This window comes from Hippocampus zosterae, chromosome 13 (assembly GCF_025434085.1).
Source record: "Hippocampus zosterae strain Florida chromosome 13, ASM2543408v3, whole genome shotgun sequence".
In the NCBI taxonomy this organism is placed as follows: domain Eukaryota; kingdom Metazoa; phylum Chordata; class Actinopteri; order Syngnathiformes; family Syngnathidae; genus Hippocampus; species Hippocampus zosterae.
Window position 1 is genome coordinate 12822882 of NC_067463.1, and position 12225 is coordinate 12835106.

At 40.3% G+C, this 12225-nt stretch overlaps 1 protein-coding gene across 2 annotated transcripts; it reads right to left on the reverse strand.

Moving 5' to 3' along the window:
* Nucleotides 1–2122: 2122 nt before the first annotated feature.
* On the reverse strand, nt 2123–11067 carry clta (clathrin, light chain A). 2 transcript variants are annotated; one of them, XM_052083576.1, is made up of 7 exons: nt 10786–11067; nt 10016–10044; nt 9307–9424; nt 7902–8013; nt 6152–6205; nt 4459–4494; nt 2123–3100 (listed from the first exon to the last, which is right to left on the reverse strand). In XM_052083576.1, exons 1-7 carry the CDS (start codon nt 10961–10963, stop codon nt 2929–2931), a joined length of 699 nt encoding a protein of 232 aa, XP_051939536.1. In that variant the 5' UTR covers nt 10964–11067; the 3' UTR covers nt 2123–2928. The 2 variants fall into 2 exon arrangements, with proteins under 2 accessions (XP_051939536.1, XP_051939537.1); XM_052083577.1 differs by lacking the exons at nt 4459–4494; nt 6152–6205 and having other exon boundaries at nt 10786–11063.
* Between the last annotated feature and the right edge of the window lie 1158 nt (nt 11068–12225).

Here is a 12225-nt window from a genome sequence, read left to right on the forward strand (position 1 = left end):
CCGCATTCACACCTAGGGACAATTTTGAGTGTTCAATCGGCCTGCCACGGATGTTTTTGGAATGTGGGAGGAAACCGGAGTGCCCGCAGAAAACCCACATAGGAACGAGGACAAACTCCACACAGGAAGCTGGAATCGAACCCGGTACCTCCGCACTGTGAGGCCTACAGGCTAACCACTCGTCGACCGAGCTGCGCTCTCTCTATCGATCTATATCTATACATATATGTATAACTTTTTAAAGCTGATTTGCATGTGTAACATTTGGTCTACCCCCTATTTTTTCAGCCCCCTCTCTTGGATCAAACTGCCTTACTCAGGTGTCAAATGCGCATCAGAAGTATATTTTTATTCTTATGTGTTTATTTTTGTTGGTAAATGCTGATTTTAGCATTTTAACGCCGATTTAAACCTGTACCATTGCGGTGCAAAACATGTCTCTTCCACTTTGTTTTAGTCCATCTCTTATTATTATTGTGCTCTATAGGTATGAAAAACTAAATATAAGGGAGTTCAAATGAATGATTTTTGTGATTATAAAAACAATAAAGCACGATAACTCATTTACAATTTTTTCCCACCATTATTGTGACCTATAATTTATTCAACTAGATTGTGATTAGAATTACATTTTTTGAAAGAGGAAGTAGCAAAACGAACAACGTTATGTCAATCATTTATTTCTACTTCCCTTCTTGAAACAATACATTTTTCCCCCAAAAGGGGAATTTAAATGAACTGTCATTTCCTTTTTTGACTTTTTACATCCACTGTGTATTGGCATATATTGTCGTCACTGTTTTATCTATAGAGTCAAGGAGTGCAAAGTACGGACCTGAACTTTGATGAGTGTGAGAATTTCTTTTAGGTAAAGGAAACATAAATTGTAATTTCAAAATGTGTCATTTCTTTGATAATCGGACCAGAGTGATTCAAAAGCTCTTTTGAAGAGTGCGTCTCAGATTTTTCAACAGAAAATAATGTCACAGAGTTCTAATTTTGTGATGAGGGCAAATCTGGCACGGCTGATCAGTTGCTCACGAACCTCTGCTGGCTCACTTTGTCAGAACTGAATCCAAGCATGCCATGAAAAATATTTTTAGAAGTTTCGAAAATTGGGCTTATAATGAAATGGGTTGGTAATTAGAACACGACAAGTTGAAAAATAAGGATAACTCCTATTTTTCTACCATGTGTTGTCATGATTTATTACAAATGACAAAGAAAATGGCATAAACAGTTGCCATGTCAAATGCATCTTTATCTTTTGAATTCGTACTTGTACTGTGGGAACATGCTGTTGATGATTTCTTTCTCAATTCAAGGAGTACAGAACACAAGATGTACGTTACGGTTCTTGAAAAAGTTGCAAATATACAGTATATCTATATCTGTTGATTTAATTGGATGTGCATGAATAGGGCCACTCACAGCCGGCATGGGGACCTGCTACGCAAATGCAGAATGGCAGAATCGCAAGTAGCACGGTGCCAGCGGTTCATTTATAGTGCTTGTTTGAATTGCAGTCGGGGTGAGTTGGAGCCCCTCTCATCTGATTTTGTTCGAAATGCAACTCATGACAATGTTGTTGATTCAACTTGTTAAATGATAACAATACACACACACACTATTGTATATGCATTTTGGACATGGTAATTTGTAAAGCCAAAAATGTTTTAATCTGATCCAATTTGGTACTTCCTGGAGTAGTCACTGTTGACACAGGCTGGTCCTTTGTGAATGGAGACACTCATGTACAGTACATCAATGGCCAATTTCGAGGCTTCAGTGAACACAACATGCATGTTTTTGCGGGAGAAAATCGGAGTACCTGTAGAAAATCCACACAGGCATGGGGGAATGTACAAACGCTACCGCCGCAGGCCGAAGCCGAGAATTGAAGCCCAAACTGTGAGGTAGACGTGCAAGCCAGAACACTACTTGCTGCAGGCATTTCACAAACTGAAAGGAAGAAAATACCTACCTGAATAACTTCAAACTTTCACAGAATAACCTGATGTGCTAGTCATACAGGTTTTGTCCTTGAACAACTTTTAAGCTAATTAGGTAGGAGGAAAGCTCAACAGATCAAATGAGAGGGAAAAACAAAACAGGACAACGGTTTTGATTGACTGTTTACTGATTTTGAAACAAGTGGGCAATGGACATGCATGGTCAACCATTTGACTAATACTTAGCTCTCTTTAAAACCACAACCGTCAGATTCTAGAACATAGAGGTTTTATATTCTGTATATATATTGCCTTCTGTATATGTACATAAGTGCACATAGAGTACGTACACACACTGAGCTGTCAACATGTTTGAATTGTAATGGACTGGACTATTCCCGACAGTAGGCGCTTTTCACAAGGAGATGCATAGATTGAACACAATACGCCACTACACTGACACTTCAAAACACACTTACTGGATTTTTTTTTTTTTTTGTAATTTGGTCCTTAAACAGAAACTGGAATTCGGAGGAATTTTATGTATGGGTAACTCACACGCTGTGACACTATGTGACATAAAAAAAAAACACACAATCAAATCTTACAAGAGTTTGAGGGGATACAGCATGTTTTGATGGGGCCGGTATCATCTGCTGGCTTTGTGGACCCAAACAAGGACTTGTATTTGGTCGGAGAACATATCGTTGGAAAAAAAAAAAAAAAAAAAAATCTGTGACAAAACAGTGATTTGATGTTCCAAAGGCCTGGCCCGTCAGGAGAAGAATACTCTGTTGTGGGTTTTTTTTTAATCGCAGGCTAGCCGCTTCCACGAGAGTGAAAACGAGCTGCGAGTGTGGTAAATGGGTATCGAGAGAAGGGGAATATGCCGTCTTTTCTTCCAAGTACAGGTGTGGGTCATCGGCTGTTGGTTGTGTTTGCATTGACGGTGATAGCGAACGATACGGCGCGCACCCTAGCGGACAAGTGGAGACTGCTTCAGGGAGATGAGGACGGAGCGCATGCGGGACACATCTTTGGCCTGCTTGCTGGACTTTGGGTTGAAGTCGCACAGGCGAGCCACCCGCTCCCATTCCGTGCCTGGGTTGTTCTCGTCCATGTCTGAAATCATGGCCTCCTCGGCCGCCCTGTACCCGACAGGGAGGGACGACAGAAACTTGTCAAAGGCGGTAGAGGTGATGTATAGATGAGCAATATAATATTAAACGGCTCCGAGTTATTCCTCTGCTGAAAACCAGGGGAGCCCAAGTCTGAATGGGAATGTGGCTATTCATTTTCCGGAGAGATTAAATGCAGCTCTGCTTTTAACTTAAAAACCAGGAAGAGACAATTCAACAAGTGGAGAGTCGAGGTTTGGAGTTGGGCTCAGCAGGTCAGTTTACACGCAGTTCACTTTCTTTGCATGTCAACAAAAGTATTTGACCAAACTAGTTTGTTGTTTGAAGTAAAATCAAACCTGACACATTGTTTTTGTTGGAATAGATGGGGGCATAGCAAACAAAGAACATGACGCATTCCCATCGGGTTTTTCTGTGGTGGGAAAAAAAAAAAGAAATCTGCCTCAATGTGTTCTGCAAGTACCGTATCGTGACTATAAAAACGAAACCATTGCTGTGACAGCCTTTGACAAAACATTGCAACATGACAATGCCAATGAACTTTGCGACAAAATGACGATATGCAGTTCTTGACACGCTACCATTCATGTCAGGTCTGGTGAATTAGAATGATATAAATTTAAAAAGCTTCTTTTTTTGGATCATATACTGACTTCTTGTAGCTTACTTTAAAATGACAACTGAGGTAGAGGATCTGTGCAGCACGTTTCATATCGTTGCTAATTGCCGCAGTAGCTTAACTTGAAATGGCATTGTCATAGCTAGTAGTCATTTGTTTTCATTGGTTTTCACGTGCGTCTTTAAATCCAATTTAAGTCTGAGCCAAGAGATTCATTTACTGTGCTGTCATGGAAACACATTAAGCGTCAACTGGTTCAGCAGAGGCCACCCGAGAACAAAACACAAAGGGAAGAATGGACCCCAATCTACTCCCCTAAAATAAGAGTGCAGTTACCTGTATTTGTCAAAGAAAGGTTTGCCTTCAAAACTGAAGGAACAACCACCAAGAAAACGAGGCAACTTGTACGCGTGGACCGCTATTGTAGTGCTTCAATCCATTCTGTGGCTGCATGCTACTGAGCTAGTTCTACAGACGGCACTCCCATCACTAAGAGCTATTAATGACTAAAACAAAACAACTTGTAGCCACAACACAAATGACACAAAGCAAAACTGGGAGACGAGGAGCAAATCAAACGTCACCGTCACAACAAACACGAGGCACGTCACAAAAAGAGGCAATCCGTACGACTGATCAACTAAGCTAGGTTTTGACTGCATACGGAGCTAAGACACAAAATTTTGTCAAATCCCACCACAAAAGCAAGATGAACTTAAATGGACATTTGGGTGTTTCGTTACTTAACTGGTCTAGGCGGTAGCAAGGATGGTTAATGTGTGTGCTTTAAAGGTGCAGAGGAAAAAGAAAGGAGGAAGAAATTGTTTCACAGGTCAGAATTGAGAAGAGACAAAGAGATGGGGGTGGAGGGGGCGGGGTCAGAATGAAAGACAACTTAAATTTGAGCTCTGCAGATGTTTTAAGCTGACATGCAAAAGGTGAGTTATGTATTTCTGACTGTCTTGATTTTTTTCTAGCCGTTCTAAAGTTACAGCATGATCAGTGGACAGCCTTCACTTTGCATACCGGAAAACTCATGCTTGTCATTTGTTTGCTCCACAAGGACACTGTGGTCTTCATGATCAAGGGGAGCCGATTCTAAAGGCTGGTCAAAGCAAAACAATGAGCACAACTACTTTACACTACTTAAAGCAAATTAGGTGGATGCTTGATCTCAATTTGCTACTAGTTCCAATCGCAGACAGGAAATTCTGTGCACTTACCCCATACACTGCATTGAGGTATGCATAATAATTCCAGTAGGTTTACACACACCCAAAAATTACAAACTATACTGCGATTAAAAATATATATATATCGTCAATTATACTGTACTTAAAATAATGACTGCCAATCATATGTTGCTCAGTGCTGGATTGGTTAAAAAGATAAGGATGCACACCCCAACGCAGGCTAAAGAGCACTGAAGCAATCAGATAGTAAAAGCAAAGGCTGCACAGGTCGAAAGACTGGCTGGCATGCCCTGTTTGAAGCAGTTGTGAATACGTGAAAGAACGCTCCTCATTTTCTGGGAACGTACAATTAACATATTTCCACACAGGCTGGCCTAGAAAAGCGGAGAAATATCACAAAAAGGTAAACTGAAAAACGAACCCGCGTCGCTTGCGCTCCACTGTAAATGAATTATAAAATCATTTTGCAGTGAGGAGGAAGTCACCACTGATTAGTCGGAGAGACTTGATGGGGTTTTTCCCCAATCGGTGCTGTTGCTTTGGTAAGCGACTAAGTTTGAACATTGATGAAGTTTGTATGGCCATGTGGAAACGATGGCGTCGACCATTGGAGGTGATTCCAATTAATTCATTTCACATATATTTGAGTGAAACTGTTAGTTCTATAAATGTGGGATTTCCTCCTTGGATATCTCATATTTGAAAGTGCAATGACTTGATTTGGTTTGAATGGATGCACTCACTCCAAATTTGGTAGCGGGGGGGGGGGGGGGGTGCAAGGACGGTGCAACCCAATTAAAGAGAAAAAAATTCAAGAATGCCGATAAACAATAAGAATGTATTGTAACACAACTGCTTCAAAACATCCTATTTCATTAGGGACCAATTAAATTCCTAAGTTTAAAAAAAATGAGTGCCACCAAGGCAGTTTTTTTTAAATGAGTAACAACGTGCACACACAATTACACAATGAGAGAGGATAAAAAAAAAAAGACTTCACAGATGCGACAGGAAGTGTGAACTTGATTTGCGACATGCAGTTGCATTCCTCTCATGTGTGACATGCCGATTGAATCGGTCGCAACGTACAATCTTAACACGAGCGATGCTCCTGGACTATGATGGATGGGATACAGACTGATGGCAAACTACAATGTCCTATCTAATGAGATAAGTATGATGCCATGAAAATGGAAAGGAAAAAAAGGCATAAAATGAGAACAGAGGATGTTAGTTGAAGCAACATACACATAACCAATGAGCTCAGAGAAGGGCTGCTTGTAGAAGTCTTCATCGAGCACCCTGGACAAACATCCGCCCGCGTGACAAAGCAGCAAGAGGGCAGAAGAGAGAGCAGGGGAAATAGAAAAGAGGATGGAAACAAGAGTTATAGTACAACAGGACAATCAAAATCTGGCATGTTGGTTAGACCAGAATTCGGACACAAGACGCTCAATTTTATTGGTCAGAAATGTCATGTGGTTAATTAATGTTCTCCTGCTGGCCAATTTAGAAAAATCCCATCTTGATTCCCCTCACCCCCTTTAACATTGTGATTCCATATGCAAATGATATTAAATTCCTCTTTCCATGTGATTTCTTTCAAACAAGAAAGCAATAAATTAATCGGGATTAACCATTATTTCCAATGAAAAACACGCAATTTCTTTCCTCCCCAAAGTGACCCAGGATCGTCCCACGGTAAATAAAAAAATTCACATACTATCGACGTTCACCAGAACCTAGTGTTTGTATTAAAAAAAAAAAAAAACACTTTAGTTCCAAAATGATATACAATGTCTAATGTTACAAAATGAGGCTAACCAAGAAACTTCTCGAATAATTTATTTTTAACATTACAACCGGACTGTTCACAGGACATTGATACACACGCACACAAACACCTATTTACACTCACACACACACACACACACACACACACACACACACACACACACACACACACACACACACACACACACACACACACACACACACACACACAATAACATTTTATATAGTACCTATTATAATTTGAAATTCATTACATTACAACGGTGCCTTCAGATGAGCTTAATTTTTCTGCGAACAGACTTGTATCTTCAAACCAGAAATCATCTCTCCCCATTGATAGAAATAGAAAGGCAATTAACTTTCTAAGGTTTTTTTCTACCCCCGCCCCCCCCCCCCCCATAAATATTGACTGCACTCACTAGTATGGTCCTGTATAAAACCACAGTAATAACATTTGCTCTCCAAAAACCGACAAGCATGGAAAATGTGAGCACAGAACACACCTCTACCGAATGGCTTGCCCTTTTTCTGTGGCGCAAATTGGCATTTGGCAACGCAGCTTAATGGCACATTACTGCCACCAACTGACATCATCCTTCCACTGCAAGGACACGAAAGTAAATGGATGGTGGATGGACGTTGTCAAGTGCGCTGGCGCTACCTAGCGGTGGGGGGTCTAAAGTGCACTCATCTATCACTCAAGACAAAAAAAGTCTTCTTTTCAAAAACACGTGAATCAACACACAATACATTCGAATGTTACTGCAACGCTGCATTACTATGACAAAATCAACGGCTTACAACTAAGGACTGCACATTAACTGTACGCCAACACTTCTTACACTTATGAAGGTGAAAAGTTCCCCCTACATATATCACACACATTACTGTACATAAAGTATACATCTGTGTGTATTAGGATATTAACGAGATGTTTTACATCTGCATTTGGTTTTCTACATTAGTGTTTCGAAAATATGACAAAACATATTTACCATATTACATAATTGTTCTATTATTTTGAAAACCTGATTGAGGAGCTCGAGGAAAAAAAAAAAACAAGGGCAAATTTGTTATTACCAGGACTGTACTCTTTATGGCCTGAGTCATACTTAAATTGATATTTTAAACCGTGGTTTTATTGTTGACATAGAAGTTATATTATTACCAATAAGTTCACTCGAGATGGAAGCAATCTTTGTACCTGTTATTAGCTTTGGTTTTCTCCAGTTGCTCATTTTGCCTGGCATGCCACTCCTCAAGTTCCACCTTGGCCTTGGTCTTCCATTCAGTCTCTTGCTTGCGAGAATTATCATCTGGCCAGGGAGGTAAGTGCAACGAGATCAGATTTAGAAAGGCAATTTTACCAGATCCTTGAAAAATCTACAACGTTTGAGAGGATTTCACTTGCTTCAGTCTGACTTTGACTCCTCAGGTCATATAACAGAGGATTCTGGAATACTAGAGGTAATCCACCTATAGGACCTATTCAGTGCCAATAATGTCCTGAATGGACTGGTTCTTGACAAAGCAATCTGTGCAGACCATCTTATCAATGCTGCCACTTTATTAGCAAATTACAAGACATCCCTTCCCTGAGGAGGAACCTAGTGATATGGGGACCTTCATGGACAAGGTACATGATGGGAAGATTGGAGGCATGAACAAGAGATCCAGTAGATGAAAACCTGTAATCCGGGTGCAATCCCATTACATGGTAGGACTCAAAAGATTTGAAGCTGCTGAGCATAGTCAATATGGTACACAGCTGTTCTGTCAGCTCATGAAGCACCTGGAAACCTGGCCTGCGTACAGTGATCTACAAATATGTTTTTGAAGGTTAACGTATACCAAAACTAGTCCCACTCAAAATTAATCAATGTTTTAATATTCATTTTTGTCCAAGCCACTGCCCGGTGTTTTCAAGTCCCTCTCACAGCCGCTTAGGCTGCTCCAATAGCCCGCAATGGATGCGAGGGCTTATTAATTAGCTCGTCAAAAAACTAGGAAATGGGCGTGAGCAGCAGAGATCCTTGCTCCATCGTTGTGAGTCAATTAGATGACAGGGAGGGCACAACCCCACTTGGCACCAGAAGGCCTGCTCTTGTGAAGATGGTTCTGAAAAGCGGCTACATCGTCATCGCTCGGCCCCCCCAAAAAATCTAACAGAAAAGCGAGCACTCTGAGCCAAGCAAGGCTCCATATGGAACTGCGTTAGTGGAAAAGCAGCAAATGAGCACATTTAGCACACCTTAATCGGGTTACTGACAGATATGCAGACATACCCTGCATGCAAATCAACCTTTGGCTAAACTTTTGTCTGCCCCAACTATTTGTTTTCCAATACAATTCAACACAGATCAAAATCTGGTTTCAGCTGATTCACCCTTTCGTGCACCTTGTAACCTGAAAGCATGACAAGCTGTCCATTGTAGTAACCACTATCCCTGAAAGGGTTAAATGCAATAATTAGGCAAAAACTGACAAGTTGGCATTGAGGATAAAGTGTCTTTTGTTGCAGTTTTTTTAAGTGTTCAACTGAATTCCACACACCTAGGCTGGAACTCACACCACGTGATGTAATCGAGCTGCTCTTCTTCTGTGCTTACCAAGCATCTCCAGTCTCTCTCTTTGTTCCTCCCTCCATTTGCGAAGACTTTCAGGTTCTGCCTGCAGGCGATCTGCGTTGGAAATTGCTGCATAGGCATCAGATGGGCCGTTGCTTTCCTAAGAAACATTACAGACATCGGAGTGATAACCGGTATCTCTTACAGTTCTGATCACTCATACTACCACCTCAGAGTGGCAGTGTTCATTCTTGCAGTTTTTGTCCCTTTGCATCAGTGCATTTTTCAAAATGTACACTGTTGGTTTTCTCTAAAAACAATATCCATGCCATTAACTGTTCTTCTCTTACAGGCCAAAGGAAGTCCTGACATTGCAAAAGGCAGCAATGTTGCAATGACAGCACAGGAAAGGGAAATCGGAAGGTTCTAGCAGCCAGATGATTTAAAACAAAGTTTCTGAAAGTACATACAGCAGTACAAGTTTTACCTTATGAGAGTGAAAGTAAATATTTCCCTCATAAACATAAACGTCCATATGGTGCCATCCCTCATGATTTACCTAGTTGACAGGTAGATTTCCAAATTTATTTGGGTATTTAACTCTGATTAACAATTAAAATTTGAGTAATTAAAAAGTCTGACATTACACTTTCTCACGTTGCTTTGCTGATCTGACGCTGCAAACTAAGAATCAAGAATTTAAAAAAAGCCGTACATATTATAATCTGAAAATAATATAAAGACTAATTACCCCATGGAACTCTCCATTGACAGCGCCGTCTACAAAGAGAGCAAGAAAGGTTGCGTTATAATTCAAGCAGACAGTGTTCTTTAAAACCTAGATCACCTCTGCAGAAATATGATCAGTTCAGTACAAAGTTCAATGAAGACCTAGGTCAGGGCCACGACAATTAAATGTAAGGCTCTCACTAATATGACCGTAAGGGCTGAATGTTCAACGACAATACATATAACATGAAACTTGGGGACCGTGAAAGCAAACTAAAGCTACAAATTCGTCAAAATTGACCCAAGAACATTTAGCAAACTTCGACAGGCAATTTTAAGGATTACGTGGCATTTTCCACGATAATTCATTTTAGAAAATCTAAAAAAAGCATGCCTTTTTCGTAAATATGTCTTTAGTATAGCCACTGGGACGTTAATGTCGAGGCGACATCGTCGTCCTCTTGTTGGCAAGCAAACCCTGAAGTCACACAGCTTCATTCATTCTTTCATTCATGACATTCAATATTACACGATGCCATTAAAACGTCAGTCATGATTAATGTTTCCCTCTACCGCAGTGTTTTATGTATGTGATTGTATTATTTTTCTTCTTATGTTACAGTAGTGTGTTGTCAGGGGTCAGGTTAGCTTAGCACAGCTAGCTGTGACCGGGATAAACAAAAATCGTAGACTAAAAATAAGTTCGGATCTACGCTAATGTCCGACTGTAAGAAAAATGTCATCAAGGATGTGAGAGCAAAGTATCTTCAACTGACTGCAGCAGTCACCGACCGTTAAAATCCCCCAGTGACGAAGGGACATCTCCACCGTCTAAGATGCTGAAGCCTTCGTCGTTTTCAATCCCCGCGATTTCGCTCTCCTGTTGGGCCAAAAACGCCGCAGCAGGGTCCTCCTCTGAGCCAACGCCGTTTCCAGCAGCGGGTGCATTGAGCATGTCAAAATCATCCATATTGTCTTTTTATCTGGCGGAAATGTAGAAATCTTCGGCAAGTGTAGGTAGTGGTCAAAGAGCGGTTAGCTGAAAGAGAGCGACACAAGAAAAAAACGGAGCTTATTAAAAAAAAACGGAAACGGACTGGTAGCAAATGAAAAGCCACAAAAACCGATTGATTGGATCAAGAACCAATTGAAAAAGCCCTGCCTCAACCAGTCTCCAATCAAATACGAATGGCCACCCCGATACAGCGCTCGTGACCTGTACGTGCTGTCACAACTTCAATGAAAAAAGAAAAACACATTCTTCAATACTTGTACGATCAAATCCAGAAAGTAGATAATCATCAGTTCCACTATTATTAAGCCAAATTATTATTTATGCTCAACCACACGCCTATTTCTATGAATTTTGTGATAGAAAATGTTTTATAAAACGTTTTATTCATTATACAATTAATAATTCATGCATTACTTCCTGCTTTAATTACATTTAAGCCTACTGCATCCAAATGCCCCCGCAGATTGGCATGTTAAACTGGAACTCACATTCAATTTTGCAGATTTAGCCCATTCTTAATACTCCAGGTGAAAAGCCATAAACAATTGAGCTCAAGCCCAAGAATAAAGTCACAGTGGTTAAATATTTAACTACCCCGACAGTGTCATATTGTTCAGGTGGAAGGCACCGCATGACTCAAGTACCAAGTCTCTTTTTCAACCTGTCTGCAAATGAGATGATCATGTTACAAAATGTGTTTCCAGATTATCAAGGAGAAAAACAGTACAGTATAAATCAATCACGACACACCTGACAAATATTCTCTTTATTTAAGTATACAGTGTATGTGATTGTGTAAAATAGGACATGGCAGAGAAAAAATGTTGATTCCAACGCATAGTTCTGCTTTCATCCCGCTGGTGTCCTAGTCCTTGAGTAAGAGTGTGGTTCATGACATGAGCTCCATATTGGTCTACCATCACAGATAATTGTGTGATTGCGGCAGCATCGTTAAATTGCAACATTGAAGGTAGAAGGTAACTGCTTGAAATGTAACATTCATTGTGTATTTACTTGGGCCATCATGAGCCAAGATAAAAACAGACAAACTCACACAAAAATGAAAGTACATTGGAAGCCCATTATAAAGAATCATACAATGCAGTCATTTCCATGAAGGCAGCAAAAGTATTAAGTTTCAGTCACAATAGTGTTGAGCCAATAATTTATGAATTAATTTATTAATATTTTAGGCTAATTACCACTGAATCCCTGTG